The sequence below is a fragment of the Coregonus clupeaformis genome, unplaced genomic scaffold, assembly GCF_020615455.1.
Source record: "Coregonus clupeaformis isolate EN_2021a unplaced genomic scaffold, ASM2061545v1 scaf0077, whole genome shotgun sequence".
In the NCBI taxonomy this organism is placed as follows: Eukaryota; Metazoa; Chordata; class Actinopteri; order Salmoniformes; family Salmonidae; genus Coregonus; species Coregonus clupeaformis.
The window spans coordinates 216,511-235,503 of record NW_025533532.1 but is presented as its reverse complement, the minus strand read 5'-3'; the positions used below and the strand labels follow the sequence as shown (position 1 = coordinate 235,503).

The 18,993-nt window shown below is 41.5% G+C and overlaps 1 protein-coding gene across 1 annotated transcript in view; it reads right to left on the bottom strand.

Moving 5' to 3' along the window:
* Nucleotides 1-2,548: 2,548 nt before the first annotated feature.
* LOC121538952 (phospholipase B1, membrane-associated-like) overlaps nucleotides 2,549-18,993 on the bottom strand; it is a 73,479-nt gene continuing 57,034 nt past the window's right edge. The window contains exons 13-18 of the mRNA XM_041847110.1: nucleotides 17,429-17,487; nucleotides 15,768-15,835; nucleotides 15,633-15,676; nucleotides 3,637-3,736; nucleotides 3,451-3,502; nucleotides 2,549-2,689 (exon numbers count right to left, since the gene is read on the bottom strand). Coding sequence (XP_041703044.1) covers nucleotides 2,549-2,689; nucleotides 3,451-3,502; nucleotides 3,637-3,736; nucleotides 15,633-15,676; nucleotides 15,768-15,835; nucleotides 17,429-17,487 — 464 coding nt within the window. The remainder of the gene's footprint in view (nucleotides 2,690-3,450; nucleotides 3,503-3,636; nucleotides 3,737-15,632; nucleotides 15,677-15,767; nucleotides 15,836-17,428; nucleotides 17,488-18,993) is intronic.

The window sequence follows — 18,993 nt, the reverse complement described above, 5'->3', positions numbered from 1 at the left end:
GAGGCCTGTATTGAGAGATGGGAATGGAAGTGTTACTGAACATACATAGCAAACAAAGGGAGCGGGAAGCGAACCAGGGTCCCCGGCATGAAAGGCAAAACACATCGCGGCAATAGGATTAACCCACTTGGTGGGAATTGTAGCGTGGCTCATATAGCGAGGATTGCTACAATACATACATACATACATACAGTGAGGGAAAAAAGTATTTGATCCCCTGCTGATTTTGTACGTTTGCCCACTGACAAAGACATGATCAGTCTATAATTTTAATGGTAGGTTTATTTGAACAGTGAGAGACAGAATAACAACAAAAAATCCAGAAAAACGCATGTCAAAAATGTTATGAATTGATTTGCATTTTAATGAGGGAAATAAGTATTTGACCCCTCTGCAAAACATGACTTAGTACTTGGTGGCAAAACCCTTGTTGGCAACCACAGAGGTCAGACGTTTTTCTTGTAGTTGGCCACCAGATTTGCACACATCTCAGGAAGGATTTTGTCCCACTCCTCTTTGCAGATCTTCTCCAAGTCATTAAGGTTTCGAGCCTGACGTTTGGCAACTCGAACCTTCAGCTCCCTCCACAGATTTTCTATGGGATTAAGGTCTGGAGACTGGCTAGGCCACTCCAGGACCTTAATGTGCTTCTTCTTGAGCTACTCCTTTGTTGCCTTGGCCGTGTGTTTTGGGTCATTGTCATGCTGGAATACCCATCCACAACCCATTTTCAATGCCCTGGCTGAGGGAAGGAGGTTCCCACCCAAGATTTGACGTTACATGGCCCCGTCCATCGTCCCTTTGATGCGGTGAAGTTGTCCTGTCCCCTTAGCAGAAAAACACCCCCAAAGGATAATGTTTCCACCTCCATGTTTGACGGTGGGGATGGTGTTCTTGGGGTCATAGGCAGCATTCCTCCTCCTCCAAACACGGCGAGTTGAGTTGATGCCAAAGAGCTCCATTTTGGTCTGATCTGACCACAACACTTTCACCCAGTTCTCCTCTGAATCATTCAGATGTTCATTGGCAAACTTCAGACGGGCATGTATATGTGCTTTCTTGAGCAGGGGGACCTTGCGGGCGCTTCAGGATTTCAGTCCTTCACAGCGTAGTGTGTTACCAATTGTTTTCTTGGTGACTATGGTCCAGCTTCCTTGGGATCATTGACAAGATCCTCCCGTGTAGTTCTGGGCTGATTCCTCACCATTCTCATGATCATTGCAACTCCACAAGGTGAGATCTTGCATGGAGCCCCAGGCCGAGGGAGATTGACAGTTATTTTGTGTTTCTTCCATTTGCGAATAATCGCACCAACTGTTGTTACCTTCTCATCAAGCTGCTTGGCGATGGTCTTGTAGCCCATTCCAGCCTTGTGTAGGTGTACAATCTTGTCCCTGACATCCTTGAAGAGCTCTTTGGTCTTGGCCATGGTGGAGAGTTTGGAATCTGATTGATTGATTGCTTCTGTGGACAGGTGTCTTTTATACAGGTAACACGCTGAGATTAGGAGCACTCCCTTTAAGAGTTTGCTCCTAATCTCAGCTCGTTACCTGTATAAAAGACACCTGGGAGCCAGAAATCTTTCTGATTGAGAGGGGGTCAAATACTTATTTCCCTCATTAAAATGCAAATTCAATTTATAACATGTTTGACATGCATCTTTCTGGAATTTTTTGTTATTATTATGTCTCTCACTGTCCAAATAAACCTACCATTAAAATTATAGACTGATCATTTCTTTGTCAGTGGGCAAACGTACAAAATCAGCAGAGGATCAAATACTTTTTTCCCTCACTGTATGTAGTACATACTAGCCATATCAAGCTCTCTGTGAATTGATATTTGACTAGTGTAACCAACAGGGTGCGAACCCAGGTATCCTGTGCACCAGAAGAGCAAATTGGTCTGCTAAACCCAAGCCTAGGCATTGATTCAGGAAGCCAATGAAACTCTTCAGGTCTCAGGCAAGGTTGGGACTACTAATCATGCATGTGTGGTCAATGCACTACGTCAGTTACAATTCACCATCCTTCTCCTGCTACTCAGAGACCCATCTGAGCCCTGTTGAAAGTGTGCCTGCTGTGTGGTCAAGGAGCTGCTAGTGTAACGGAGATGGTTCGGAGACCATGTGATGAGTAATTTTGCGTGACTCCAGAAAAATTGCCAAGGTGCATAAAGATGGCGGCCTCCATGCACTTACCACAAATGCTTGTTTGTTAAGTTCGCCGTACCGTTATACTCCTTTTTAGTAATCGACATTAGCAGAGCATGTATGATCCCAATTTAATCTCCAAGACAGACACTTTCCATTTCAATTTACACATTGCATTTAACATTTTCGGTTTAACATTTGCCATGTTATGTTTACCATTTTCATTTAGTTTATGATTTCCAATTTTTTTCATTTTAACATTGCAATTTCATTGTGGCATGAATCATGCACACCAATATTAAAATATAAATGCATTTCAATGTAACATTCATGCAGACTTAAATGGGAAAAGCCTTTCAAAACGTGCTATTGATTTATCATTATCCAATCAGCTGATTAAATTGCTGCTAGTAAAGTTATAATGGTTATGATATTATTCTTATTATTTAGACTCGCCCTATTATTGCAGTACTGACACAGGTCATTGCCCCCAATGAAGAGGGTCACCAATTTCCAGTCCTTCTCGAAATCCACCGCCTGTGTATGTGAGTGGGATAGAGAGGGAGAGGGAAATAAGAGAGGGAGACAATGTTGTCCAATTATTGATGCAGCAAACACACAACAGAGATGATTGTTCGTCCAAAAATGCACAATATGTCAGCTTTTGGGTGTATGCAAGCCATCCGAAAAGCCCCTCTGCTGCCACTGTAAGAGGTACTGCAAGTTTTACTCACTTGAATTGGATTAATAATAAATACAAAATAGGGAGTGGAAAAGCTATCCTTAAAAAGGCTATGGTGCTACACATTGGTGGTGGATGGGCAAGTCAACAATCCCATACATCGTAAAGCCCTTTATGGTGCTGCTACATAAATGCAAGCCATTATTATAATTAGGGCTGTCAGAGTTAATCAGTTAACTCGAGTTAACTTTTTGAAATGTTAGTTTTTTTTTATCGCATTGTCCGAATGCGTTGAAAATAAGCTGAAAACATCCGAAATAGATAATCTATACAGCTAAAATCAATGCCATGTAAAAACAAGTTGACATTGAGGTTAAATAAAGTGTGCTTTCTCAATTAACACATTTTGCTAACATTTAATTTAGACAAAATCAAGACAGCAATATTATTGTAATGTTCTTTGTATGAAAAATCTTAAATTACAGCTCACTTAATTGCAGCAAATTCTGCAAGTTAACTCGATTAAATGTTTTAATCGTTTGACAGCCCTAATTATAATATAATGTTATCTCTTCTCACTGTATAGATATTATCTAGAGATATTATCTCTTCTCACCGTATTGTTCTTCATGGCATCGATGAGGCGTCTGACCTGCTCTGGGATTCCCCTGTGTGAGTTAAAGGGAGGAGTTAGAAACAAGTCCTACATAATGGTGTTAAAAGCTCATATCAGCTGTTACGTTGCGCTGATGGTAGCTTTCTCTAGGCCTAACGACAGTTGACATTATAACAGGCTACTTACGCTACTTTGGCTCCTGACACAGCCACATTGAAGCCATTCTGCTTCTTGCTCTGACCCTTGGAGACACCTTCGATGTTTGGGTTGAATTTCCTCAGAATATCTGACACAAGGGAACCAGATAGACACTAGTACACAACAGGAACTTGTACGTTAGCGCAGTGTTTCTTAAAATAAGTGACGGTTCATTCTCCGCTCCGGGGCTGTATCCACATAGCGTCTCAGAATAGAAAATTGCTCGTAAGTGCTGAGAATAGAGACATTTAACTCCTACTCTTACGGTAAACGAAAAAGCTATATGCATGACGCCTCTTAAGTCATGAAAGTCCTACCTAGTCGACAGATATATAGGAGACCTCATGAGCTGTCCAAACAAGTTAAGATGTACCAGTATGTGTCTTGATAATATAAAAAGTCAGCGAGTCAGAGGTTCCCATGGCATAGACACTCAATTGCTTTGGAATTGTTGTAGGAATGTTGTGACATTTCTGTATGATCAACCCATAAATGACCTAGACTTACATTCAACAATATCTCTTGCGCTTTTGACAATGATTTCACAAGACCTATTTCACATGATATGCCTAAATACTTATAACCACTAGGCTATTAAATAATTAAAATTTTTATTTTGATTATTTGATTGTTATTTCAAGTTATCCCTTTGGAGCCCAATATCCGTTTTTTTTTATATGTCTAAATTGGGCATATCTATAAGTTAGGCAATTGAAGACATCTATGTTAACTTTGATTGTGTTCAGTAAGAATGATAGACCTCAAACATTTTATGCATTATTGGCAAGTGACTTGGGAACCGATTCGAACTTAGGAACAGTGGCGGCTCCTGAAAAAATTCTCAGGAGGGGCAATTTTTCTGATGATTTAGGTGACCTACACACGTTTAAAAAAAGATATGTCCAGCAACAACATGAAGACAGGGGCAGCATATAAGTCAATACCAGAAGCATTTATTGACTGATCTCAAAAGTGTTGGCTTACCAGGGTTGGTGGAGCCCTCAGTTTCATCTTTGCCTCGCAAAGCTAACTCAAACACTCCGCAAAAACTTCACACACTGGATTAGCCGGCTGAGGATGTGGCGGTTCTTGCTAATGTCGTAGTAAATATATTTGTTATAGTGAATATGGAATATGATATGTTGAGTAAAATGTTGTGCTAAGATCTATTTAGGTCAGGAGCTGGTTATAAGTTATGTTCCTATCCAATAACAATGGACAAAAGGGTCCTATCTTGTCAGCCTTGTCAGCAGGTGGCCAAGGACAACACCCACGCCATAGGCCTCTCAGTTCTTCCAACTCACGAGTTCTTGCTCTGAGGACACACACACACACAAACACACACACACACACACATCATCACTGTTAAACACACACACACACACACACATCATCACTGTTAAACACACACACACACACACACACACACACAAAAATCCCCTCTCTTAGGCTGAACATTTGAAGACAGAGAACCCGACTCAGAGCCAATGCAACAGTGACAGTAGCCTGGAGGGGACCTCGCCCAACTCATCAGGACCAATCAGAAGATCAGAACTACTAGATTGAACCTACTTCATTTATTGCATAAAATGTCTGCACACAATGTTTCGGGCTCTCTTCAGATAATAATAATAATAATAATAATAATATGCCATTTAGCAGACGCTTTTATCCAAAGCGACTTACAGTCATGCGTGCATACATTTTTGTGTATGGGTGGTCCCGGGGATCGAACCCACTACCTTGGCGTTACAAGCACCATGCTCTACCAGCTGAGCTACAGAAAGTGGATACTCATGGATGCGCATTGCAATTGTAAAATGTCAACACAATTGGAGACACCACGTCATTTTTGGAGACATGTTATTGACAGTAAACTATTGTAGATGCGACTGCTAACTAAATAAAACATTTTAGCTGGCTAGCTAATCATCTTAGCTAAATGTGGGGCAAACAATTCAGTTATTTACCGTTAATTTGAGGGATTGGGGTGAAAGAAATCGAGTTACATAGTGATACTTTACGATATACTGTATTGACAATATCGCAATATTTTAGCGCTAGTTGGCTGTACCTGCACCAAAACACCATTATTGTTCCTTCATAGCTTGTTCTCAATCTTTTCACATTGGGAGCCAATTTGTTTTCAGCACTTTTATTTCCATGACTGATCAAAACTCGTTCTCATGGCTTTCTGATCCCTCTGCAACAGACATATGGTGCGCAATAAAATCACAGTATCGAATCGCAATACGTATAGAATCATGAGACTCGCAATGCTGATGCATATATCTTATCGTGAGGTTCCTGGCAATTCCCAGCCCAAGTTCATTTGCCACAACAAATCTCTTCGCTAGCGAACGCAATGTGTCTCCAGCAATGTTTACTTTTTTGACGTTCTATGGCATCTCCACTTTCCAAGCATATATGACCACATGTAATATTTTGGTAAGTGATGCAAATAGTGAACTATGTAGGGCCAGGATGTAAAATATATGTAGCTGCAGCAATTTCTCTTATCTGATATGGTAAGTAATGGGGCTTGATTTATAGCTCCCTAAGAGTTTGACGAACGGGTCCGTGAACGCGATTGCAGATATCTTTACCTCTGAATAAACTGCCTTATATTATACAATTATCCACCTTGTCCAAAAGTCTCTACTTTTTCTCCGTTCTCCAGTAAACTTGTTTTATCAACAATAGTAAGGTTCAATGACACAGAAAGCAGTTCAATGTCGGGGTACAGTCGCTCTCTTACCAGGATCGCGGTCCGCTCTGACCAGGGTGAAGGTGGCCGGCTCCACCTCTCTGCCAGCAGCGTTTTCATTATTTAGTCCGTTCGTAGCGGGTATGTACACGATCAACAAGATCAGTCCAAAACCGAAGATCAGTCCAAAGCAGAATGTTTGCAGAATGTTTGTAAACTAAGTCTACAAATTAAAAACATAAAATAACGCCACACTGCAGGTCGCAACATAGACGCTGATAGCCGCCATTGTCTTAGTTACGTTCAACGTTACGTCACGTATGACGAAAGCGCGTAAGTGCATGCACACAGACACCCATAGAGAATGTATTGAAAGCTTTGAAATGTGAAAAAAATAGATTTTACATGACAGGCTATGAGAGACTTCTGGGCGATTTTCAACCTGACTGAAATCGCCAAAAAAACGGGCGGGGCCATTTGAAGCACGACTTTAGCCTGATTTGACATTTAGTGGCTGGCAGATCAGACGTGAACACTGATAACTGCTGTTGCCGTGATATAATTTTTTATAAATTTATAAAAAAAAATTATAATTTTTTTATTTTATTTTTATTTTTTATAATTGATTAGAAAAAAATCCCTTCCTTTTCCCGTTTGGCAGTGCGTCGCCCATATCGCCCTATTGAACAAGCCGTCCCTGCTTAGGAAATGTACGCCTTTCCTATGTGTTTTAATTTAAGCACTTCTTAGTAATTGATATTAACTTACCTTTGCATACACAGAATACATTTAATTCAACCCCCGAAAACACAACCACTGGCTGGTCGACAGAATTGATCAAGGAGCTTTTCAATCAATTTGTTTTTAAGTTCATATATCTAAGCTATATGGAATTGTTTTAAGTAGGTCATACCAAGGATCATTTTGCTATTTGATTTTGAATTTTAAAACCCCTTGAAGTATCCCCCAAAAAACATTTTTTAAATGAAAAATGTTATTTGGTCTTATTGCTATTAGCCCATACCAACACATTGAATAACATATTAAGTACATGGAACAACACATAGTCCCCCCCAAAAAAAGAATCAAAAGGAAGTTTGTTCTGAAGTGTCTGTCCTATATCTGAGAGATATAAGAAAGATCAGGATTTTTTGGGGGGACATGTACCCCTTATTTTTGGCACTAAACAGTCTCCAAATACTTCCATAAATTTTTTCAACTGGTACCGGGGGACCTTCAGACAAGTCTTGTGAGGCCTGTGGGCGTCCCCGTGAGAGTCTCACCTTTCCACAGAGGGTTCATATTAGTGTGTAGCCCAAACCGTTTGGACGCTACAGACAGAAGTTGGCAGATCGCAGTTCCGACTTCAGACGAGTCCCAAGACGCTTGTGGGGGTCGTAGAGAAAAAACAGAGAACATGTTCGTGAGAGTCTCATCTTTCCATAGAGGGGTCATAATATTTTGTAGGTCCAACCGTTCGGACGCTACAGCCGATTTTGTGAGAAGACCGATTTTCGGGATGTCTCATGGTTTGACAAACACAGGTCTAGCTCTGTCACCTTTCCCCGCAGATGTGGAAGTGCAACATCGGCGGATGCGGTGGATTGATAGATATCTCTAGCTTAAACTGAAAGATTTATATGGGGATTTTTTTGTATTATGCTAATTAGATTTCCATGGGGGCACAGACATCGACTATAGGGTTGTTAAAGAGCAGCTGCTTTTAAAAAGCAACGAATCCCTTTGAAAACGGTCTGTGTGAGTCAGAAACAGTTATTCTAGTGTCAAGACTTACTACTAAGTCCAAATAGGATAATTTTGGTCATAAAGTCAGTCTCGTCTAAAACGGAGTTTGGAACATCCGTGCTTCACAACGTGTAAATTAAAATTTTATTTAGATTTGATGATGTCGATTTGCCCACTAACATGGGGTGAACAGCTGCGGTGATTGCTCTCTGTCCAAAAGCATAGACATTAAGACAGACCTGTCGAGCAGCTCAGACTTTGTTTACATAATACAAAATGTCCCAATTTGTTTTACTTGAGAAATACTGCACCAAACACCTTTAGCTAGATGTAAAATTGTGCAACTAAAACATCCCTGGTAAAAACACCAACATTTAGAGGTCTTAGTATGGGGTGTTTAATTGCGGGTTCCCCGGTTCACATGGTTCTGGAAGTGGATGTGCCCCGGTAGGAAGATTAGGGAGAGTAGGTGTGGAGTCCTGGAGGTCCAGGGAGTAAGCTGGATTCTCAGGCCCAGGGACAGGGAAGGCAGGTAGCCAGGCAGGACTGTGGAGCTCCTGAGAGGGCGAGACAGCAGTGAGGGCCAGACAGGGGTGCCTTGAGTAGGGAGAGGTCACCAGGTCAGTGGGGGCCTGTCTGGAGCTCCAGAGAGGGCCAGTCCCCAAGTCCAGAACAGACTCCCGGAAACGCATAGTACTACACAGAGCCATGACTACATGGAACTCTATTATCATGCAAGCAGTAAAATTAGATTTCAACAATGGATAAAATTACACCTTATGGAACAAAGCGGACTGTGAAGAGACCCACAGGCAAACACACACGCTAGCACACACATGCTAGCAAAGACACACACGTACATTTAAATATTGTTGTATGATGGTATTGTAAATGTTGTGCTGTGGATATGTAGTGGTGTGGTCATGTTATGTGATGTACTGTTTTATTTTGTTTGTTTATTTTGTGATGTGGACCCCAGGAAGAGTAGCTGCAGCCTTGGCAGCAGCTAATGGGGATCCATAATAAATACAAATATGGGTGAGGGAGGAGTGAGGCCCAGACAGGGGTGTGGTCACCAGATCAGTGGGGTCCTGTTTGGACCTCCAGAGATGGCCAAGGAGGGTGAGGCAGCAGTGAGGCCCAGACAGGTGTGCCTCGAATGGCGGAGAGTCAGTGGGGGCCTATTTAGAAGTCAGGTAGGCCCATGTGAGTAGTTGTGTGACACTGTCCTTCAGGGGGGCAGAGCAGGAAGCCTCTGTACCCATTTTTTTGGCGCCCAGTGGTGTGTGGAGTTAGCCTGATGACTCACACTAAATTCTTCCACTGAGACTGCCATCATTGAAGTCGTTTGTGCTGACAAGGGGCACGAGGGGTGTTGTACAAAACAAAGTAATCAGCGATTGTATCGTCTCTAACCAATCTGAGTATGAAAGCCTATGACACATTATTTAACCGCCGTTTTACCCAAGTGTGCTCTGGCCCAATCCATCCGTTTCTGGACCAATCAGAGAGCCCCGAATGTGTTTGCATTCGATGAAGGGTTGGGGAGTTACTCAGATCGATTCATTGTGGAGAAAAAACTAACGTCCGTTGGAGTGGCGTAGTGTTTGGCAAGTGCAAGGAGACTGGGAAAAGGGTATGCCTAGTCAGTTGCACAACTGAATGCATTCAAACGAAATGTGTGTCATGACTCTCTCCTTGGTGAGGATCAGAGGTGCCAGATTAGCTTGGCAAATGGCTGACAGATAGCCAGACCCCCCTCCCACAGGAGAGGAGAAGGGGAGTTGGGCCGGTTTTATGACTTAAACGTTTGCAGAAAAGGACTCCTTTTGGTCTCTAGTATGGGAAGACTGAGATTTTCTTTGTTCCAGAGACTCTTTGCTGCCTAAAAACTCTTACGTCAATAAAAGTGAACATTGGAACATTATTCCTGAGCTCCAACTGTTTGGAATGGTCAGTGGGGATCTAAAGAATAATCATGTCATATTGTTTATTATTTTGTGATGTTATTAAAAACTGCATGAACCAAATACTGTAACTTAGGAAGGATACCCCATTTACCTGTCAAGTTTCCATCCAATACGTTGTCTATGTGATATGAAAATGGATGAAAATATTTTTGTTAAAATAGGAATGTGATATTAGGAGTCATAAGAGATATCTTCTAATCATATCCTTTGCACAGTACTGTAACTAGCCACGCCCCAAGTGCCATTGGAGATCGTGTCAGCAAGTAGGAACGCCCCTTTTACCAAAAAGGCATAAAGGCTTGAAAGACAAATTAACATTAGACCAGGAAGCCGGAGCTGTGGCTACACGGCTTAAAGTGGTTAGACCAGAAAGACCAGAAAACGTGAGAGTGGCAACTGCACGCTTAGAATGGTTAGAACTTTTAATGAGAAAGACCAGCCGACGTGAAGCGCGAGCTCACGTTATAAATGGTTAAACCTCTACAGACATGCCGACGTGCAGCGGGAGCTGAGCGCTACAAATGGTTGACACTCTACAGACCAGAAAACGTGAGACGGTAGTCCATACGTTTGAAATGGTGAAACTCTGAAACTCTCAACCTCTACACGAGGTGAAGAAGCAGATAAACACACTAGACCTTATCATATCAGTCTGCAGCTGGCATGTAAAGTAGTCTAGAACTTTCACTAAAGACACGAGATGGGAAGGACAATCCCATCTCAAACAACCGTTGGTACATCTGAAGCATCTATTCTAGCAAATACTCCATTCGAAGACAAGCCGAGTCACTCAAAACCTTTTTGAGAAAGTGGTTCAGCAGAGAGAAGATGATCAAGGACAGCTACGTGTAAATATATATTGCATTTCTAATCCGAATGAGCGGTGGTTAGGGTGCTATGTATTAACATTTCTATGAGCGTAGCTTCCAAATGTCACGATAGTTGAATCTCTTTGTCTCTCCCTTTCTGATTACTCTTTTTATAACCAAACAGTCATGCTATTAGTCCAGTCCACTAGGGACCTGTTTTCATTGTATTACATTAGTAATCAATAACCTATACCGTGTGTGTGTGTTTATGTATTCTGTGTTATTATTAAGTTAGTTAGTAAATAAATAATTAAGCCAATTTGTGTATTGCTGATTGATCAATAAGGTTAGGGTTCTTGCAGGTTCAAGGAGTATGCAACATTCAGAATGAGACTGATAATGAGGTAATAATTAGTTTTGTGAATGTTATCCAGAGATTTTTGTCCATTAAAATAACATCAAATTGATCAGAAATACAGTGTAGACATTGTTAATGTTGTAAATGGCTATTGTAGCTGGAAATGACTGATATTTTATGGAATATCTACATAGGCGTACAGAGGCCCATTATCAGCAACCATCAGTCCTGTGTTCCAATGGCACGTTGTGTTTGCTAATCCAAGTTTATCATTTTAAAAGGCTAATTGATAATTAGAAAACCCTTTTGCAATTATGTTAGCACAGCTGAAAACTGATGTGCTGATTAAAGAAGCAATAAAACTGGCCTTATTGAGACTAGTTGAGTATCTGGAGCATCACTCCCCCCAAAAATAAAATAATAATAATAATAATAATAAAACTAAAGATTTTCTTTTTTTTTTTTTACATTTATGCACTCACTAACTGTATGTCGCTCTGGATAAGAGCGTCTGCTAAATGACTAAAATTTTAAAAATGTAAAATCAGCAATTGTGGGTTCGATTACAGGCTCAAAATGGCCAGAAACAAATAACTTTCTTCTGAAACTCGTCAAAGAAAAAGCCATATCTCAGACTGGCCAATAAAAATAAAAGATTAAGATGGGCAGCCTGAGATATTGCTTTTTCTTTGCAACTCTGCCTAGAAGGTCAGCATCCAGGAGTCGCCTCTTCACTGTTGACGTTGAGACTGGTGTTTTGCAGGTACTATTTAATGAAAATGCCAGTTGAGGAACTGTGAGGCGCCTGTTTCTCAAACTAGACACGCTAATGTATTTGTCCTCTTGCTCAATTGTCCACCGGGGCCTTCCACTCCTCTTTCTATTCTGGTTAGAGCCAGTTTGCGCTGTTCTGTGAAGGGAGTAGTACACAGCGTTGTACGAGATCTTCAGTTTCTTGGCAATTTCTCGCATAGAATTGCCTTCATTTCTCAGAACAAGAATAGACTGACGAGTTTCAGAAGAAAGTAATTTGTTTCTGGCCATTTTGAGCCTGTAATCGAACCCACAATTGCTGATGCTCCAGATACTCAACTAGTCTCAAGAAGGCCAGTTTTCAGCTGTGCTAACATAATTGCAAAATAGTTTTCTAATTAGTTAGCATTTTAAAATGAAAAACGTGGATTAGCAAGCACAACGTGCCATTGGAACACAGAACTGATGGTTGCTGATAATGGGCCTCTGTACGCCTAAGTAGACGTCCATAAAAAAATCAGCCGTTTCCAGCTACAATAGCCATTTACAACATTATCAATGTCTACACTGTATTTCTGATCAATTTGATGTTATTTTAATTGACCAAAAAAAATAAACACAGACAATTCTAAGTGATCTCAAACTTTTGAACGGTAGTATGTATATATATATATATATATATATATATATATATATATACAGTGAGGGAAATAAGTATTTGATCCCCTGCTGATTTTGTACGTTTGCCCACTGACAAAGACATGATCAGTCTATAATTTTAATGGTAGGTTTATTTGAACACGAGAGACAGAAAAAAAATCCAGAAAAACGCATGTCAAAAATTTTATAAATTGATTTGCATTTTAATGAGGGAAATAAGTATTTGACCCCTCTGCAAAACATTACTTAGTACTTGGTGGCAAAACCCTTGTTGGCAATCACAGAGGTCAGACGTTTCTTGTAGTTGGCCACCAGGTTTGCACACATCTCAGGAGGGATTTTGTTCCACTCCTCTTTGCAGATCTTCTCCAAGTCATTAAGGTTTTGAGGCTGACGTTTGGCAACTCGAACCTTCAGCTCCCTCCACAGATTTTCCATGGGATTAAGGTCTGTAGACTGGCTAGGCTACTCCAGGACCTTAATGTGCTTCTTCTTCAGCCACTCCTTTGTTGCCTTGGCCGTGTGTTTTGGGTCATTGTCATTGGAAGGAGGTTCTCACCCAAGATTTGACGGTACATTGCCCCGTCCATCGTCCCTTTGATGCGGTGAAGTTGTCCTGTCCCCTTAGCAGAAAAACACCCCCAAAGCATAATGTTTCCACCTCCATATTTGATGGTGGGGATGGTGTTCTTGGGGTCATAGGCAGCATTCCTCCTCCTCCAAACACGGCTAGTTGATGCCAAAGAGCTCCATTTTGGTCTCATCTGACCACAACACTTTCACCCAGTTCTCCACTAAATCATTCAGATGTTCATTGGCAAACTTCAGACGGCCCTGAATATGTGCTTTCTTGAGCAGGGGGACCTTGTGGGCGCAGCAGGATTTCAGTCCTTCACGGCGTAGTGTGTTACCAATTGTTTTCTTGGTGACTATGGTCCCAGCTGCCTTGAGATCATTGACAAGATCCTCCCGTGTAGTTCTGGGCTGATTCCTCACCGTTCTCATGATCATTGCAACTCCACGAGGTGAAATCTTGCATGGAGCCTCAGGCCGAGGGAGATTGACAGTTATTTTGTGTTTCTTCCATTTGCGAATAATCGCACCAACTGTTGTCACCTTCTCACCAAGCTGCTTGGCGATGGTCTTGTAGCCCATTCCAGCCTTGTGTAGGTCTACAATCTTGTCCCTGACATCCTTGGAGAACTCTTTGGTCTTGGCCATGGTGGAGAGTTTGGAATCTGATTGATTGATTGCTTCTGTGGACAGGTGTCTTTTATACAGGTAACAAGCTGAGATTAGGAGCACTCCCTTTAAGAGTGTGCTCCTAATCTCAGCTCGTTACCTGTATAAAAGACACCTGGGAGCCACACATCTTTCTGATTGAGAGGGGGTTTAAATACTTATTTCCCTCATTAAAATGCAAATCAATTTATAACATTTTTTTTAGTTTTTCTGGATATTTTTGTTGTTATTCTGTCTCTCACTGTTCAAATAAACCTACCATTAAAATTATAGACTGATAATTTATTTGTCATTGGGCAAACGTACAAAATCAGCAGGGGATCAAATACTTGTTTCTGTCACGGATTCTGCCGAGGCTGCTCATCCTCCTTGCTCGGGCAGGCTTCGGCGTTCGTCGTCCCCGGAGTACTAGCTACTGCCATTCGTTGTTATCGGTGTTTGTTTAGTTTTGTCTGTATTGTTTACACCTGTTCGTCATTATGTTAATTGTTTCCCTTATAATTACCCCTGTCTCTCATCTGTACTTTGTGTGTGATTGTTTTCCCCTTCACGGTTGTCTATTTTGTGAGCGGGTTATTTCCTCCCTGCGTGTAGTTATTTTCTGTGTCCTTTTGGATCCTTTTCGTATTAAAAGTACGTATCCGAGAGTTCTGTGTCCTGCGCCTGACTTCGTTTACCGCATCTCACAGACAGTCGTGACAGTTTCCCTCACTGTATAACCACTCTTTAATTATCTTATATTCCCCTTTCTTTTAATTAATATACCCTACATTATAATTGTATTTCACATTTATCAGTGCATTATTTCAGTGCAATAGGCCTTTCGCATTATTCAAAATATTCAAATGTGTCCCCTAAAAAGTATGCATGCCAGTATATTAGGCAAGAATTTAAAAAGTTGGCAAAGTAATCGTGGCAGGAAAATTATATCAAATGTTTCACCGTTGCAACATTTGATGTACAGTCATATTCATCGTGGTTGTCTGAAGTGTGCTATGGAGTTCACAGCTGACGATGATGCCTCATTACAATTGGTTATACCCAATCATTTGCAACAATGTCAATGAGTGTCACCACAATCTTCCTTTTTGGTACCTCAAACTGTCATGATAACCAACTGAGAAACATTTATGAATTGATTTTACTACTGGCTCAGAGTTTGTCTAAGCACTGTCTTAATATCATCCTAAAATCCTACTCTGAGCTGGGAGTTTTTTTTGGTCTTATAACCAATGCTATGTATTGGCCAATGAGAGGCTCTGACGCCACCGTTCACCATATAAGTGCTTCTCAGAAGGAGCAGTCGTCCATAGGAATTCATGGAATTCTACAATATTTCAAAATGTTTCAAGGACATAATATACACTAATTAAGTCTTTATTTAATGTAGTGAGGACCGTAACATTAGTACTCTCTAAATATTCTACTTTAAGAAAATGGTTTTATATTTTTAATGAGGCGTTAAAGGTGTCTGTAATAGAATATACTAAGGCAAGACATTAGTAAATGCATTTCTATATCTTCCAAAACCTTTTAAACAATGGTGGTGGAGTACAAAGATGGTGGCGCAGTGGCTTCAAAACAGCGCCCCGTCAGTGGCTTGTCTAGTGTTTATATACATTATTGCTTATAACAGGTTTTAATAGGATTCCTAGGACCTTTTCTGAGACACTTTGTGGATATGTTTTTCGCAGCGACAGTGGTAAAAAGAGATGACTCAGAGAAAAGAGGGAACTCACTAGGTAATGTTGTGACAGTCTCCAGGGTTTCGTCTCCCCCGATGCTAACACAAAAGAACAAGTAATTATGTGAAAGGTGTATTCAGCACCTTTTGTGATTTACAAGTTAAATGAGTGAGTGTATTAATATCTCACCTCCATGATACCCCTCTGTTCTCAGTGCTCAGTTGCAGGATATTTTTTGCCTTTGCTCCAAACCCAGCCTGACAAAGAGAAAACTGTCAGGCAACACAGACTTTTTTATTGTCAATAAGAAAATAATATGTTTCTAAACACTTTTACATTGATGTGGCTTCTACCATGATTACGGATAATCCTGAATGAATCATGAATAATGATGAGTGAGAAAGTTAGATGCACAAATATCAAACCCCCCCAAAAATGCTTGACCATTTCTTGAAGGTATGATGAGTCACAAGCTTGATGTGGTCATTGTGTGCTATGAATATGGGACCAAATATACTTCACTTTTTACTACTTTAATACACATAAGTGAATTTGTCCCAATACTTTTGGTGCCCTAAAATGTGAGGACTATGTACGAAACGGTTCACCCAGTATGAGTCTGCACTTTTACCTCATAGTCATTGTTTGATGTCAAATCCAAACTTTTGGAGTATAGTGCCAAAAGAAGAACAAATGCTTCACTATCCGAATAATTATGGAGGGCACTGCATAGTAAATGAAGTGCCCTTTAATATATATACTTATTTCCCTCATTAAAATGCAAATCAATTTATAACATTTTTGACATGCGTTTTTCTGGATAATTTTGTTGTTATTCTGTCTCTCACTGTTCAAATAAACCTACCATTAAAATTATAGACTGATCATGTCTTTGTCAGTGGGCAAACGTACAAAATCAGCAGGGGATCAAATACTTTTTTCCCTCACTGTATGTAGAATAATTTGCCTTCCAAAGAATCCTTGAAGAACACTGACTTACAAAAAAGGGATCTTTGGAAGGATTCTAGGTAGAACCCTTTGCCTTACAAAAAACCCTCCATGAACCCTGTTTTACAAAAAGGTTATTCGGATTAAAAGGGTTGTTTTCTCCACACAACTTTTTATTTTTTTTAATTATTATTTGATAATACAATTTTAGCCCATTTTCTCCCAATTTTAGTGGTATCCAATTTGTAGTTACGACCTTGACTCATTGCGGTAACTCCCCAACGGGCTCAGGAGAGACAAAGATCGGGACATGCGTCCTCCGAAACCGCACTGCTTCTTAACGCACTGCTCGCTTAACCAGGAAGTCAGCCAAACCAATGTGTCGGAGGAAACACTGTTTGAATGTCTACCTCAGTCAGTTTACAGGCGCCCTGCCCGCCACAAGGAGTCGCTAGAGCGCGATTAGCCAAAGAATGCCCTGCCGGCCATACCCTCCCCTAACCCAGGCGGTGCTCGTACAATTGTGCACCGCCCTTTGGAACTCCCGGTCACGGCCGGCTGTGCCACAACCTTAGCCTGCTGCGCCACTTGGGAGGAGTGTATACATGCAGCATTCGAAATATTGCATAGCGTGTGATAATAGCAGTCCATTTGACTCTCGCCACACCTCCCCCGTTTGCATTGTTTAGCTTCTAATAATGTCAGACTGTAAAATCTTCATTTTTAGGAAAAGTGATATGGGAGCTACCTGGTTGTTATGTCAACAGAGTAAGATATTTTTCTTCAGCATCAATGGTCCAAATGTCTGGCGGGGCGCGGTGTTAACAAATAAATCACAGGTGGCCATAATTAATAGTTCAGACACATAGACCCCCCCTAAACACACACAAACACACACTCACAGTTATAGAGTCTCCCAGTGCAGCCACCACTTTGATGTCTCCTGGTCGCAACCTGTGAACTGAGGGGAAGACAACATGATTAAAAGGAAGGCAGTGGTTTAGTGTCATGTTCGCCTTGCCCGCCAGGACACCTTTTCGCCATATAACGTTCTGTGACGTGCTACACAAACTCTTACACAAAATGCTCTGTCACATTGTAATGTCTTAAAGTTGGAATCAGTCTACTGGTTGCCTACATAATTACAGTGCCTTGCAAAAGTATTCACCCCCGTTGGCGTTTTCCACATTTTGATACGTTGCAGCCTTATTCTAACATGGATTAAATTGTCATCTTTCCCTCGATCCTGACAAGTCTCCCAGTCCCTGCTGCTAAAAAACAACCCCACTGCATGATGCTGCCACCACCATGCTTCACCGTAGGGATGGTGCCAGGTTTCCTCCCGACGTGACGCTTGGCTTTCAAGCCAAAGAGCTCAATCTTGGTTTCATCAGACCAGAGAATCTTGTTTCTCATGGTCTGAGATTCCTTTAGGTGCCTTTTGGTAAACTCCAAGTGGGCTGTCATGTGCCTTTTACTGAGGAGTGGCTTCTGTCTGGCCACTCTTCCATAAAGGCCTGATTGGTGGAGTGCTGCAGAGATTGTTGTCCTTCTGGAAGGTTCTCCCATCTCCACAGAGGAACTCTGGAGCTCTGTCTGAGTGACCATCGGGTTCTCGGTCACCTCCCTGACGAAAGCCCTTCTCCCCCAATTGCTCAGTTTGCCCAGGCGGCCAGCTCTATGAAGAGTCTTGGTGTTTCCAAACTTCTTCCATTTAAGAATGATAGAAGCCACTGTGTTCTTGGGGACCTTCAATGCTGCAGAAATGTTTTAGTACCCTTCCCCAGATCTGTGCCTCGACACAATCCTGTCTCAGAGCTTTACAGACAATTCCTTCGACCTCATGGCTTGGTTTTTGCTCTGACATGCACTGTCAACTGTGGGACCTTATATAGACAGGTGTGTGCCTTTCCAAATCGAGTGGCGCAGTGGTCTAAGGCACTGCATCGCAGAGCTAGCTGTGCCACTAGAGATCCTGGTTCGAATCCAGGCTCTGTCATAGCCGGCCGCGACCGGGAGACCCATGGGGCGGTGCACAATTGGCCCAGCGTCGTCCAGTGTAGGGGAGGGAATGGCCGGCAGGGATGTAGCTCAGTTGGCAGAGCATGGCGTTTGCAATGCCAGGGTTGTGGGTTCGATTCCCAAGGGGGCCAGTATGAAGAAAAAAAATATATATAATGTATGCACTAACTGTAAGTCGCTCTGGATAAGAGCATCTGCTAAATTACTAAAATGTAATGTCCAATCCATACAATTTACCACAGGTGGAAACAAGGATCTTTACTGGTGGTGCCGAAGCCAGGATACAAAACAACAGACTTAACATGATAAAATAATGGTGGAGCGAATACATCTCCAAAAAACAGGATGACAGCCAAAATACAAATGAGTAACTGACTGAAATAATAAAGAAACAGGGAGAACACTTCGAGTACCTGTACATACTTCTCCGATCAGACACTGATTA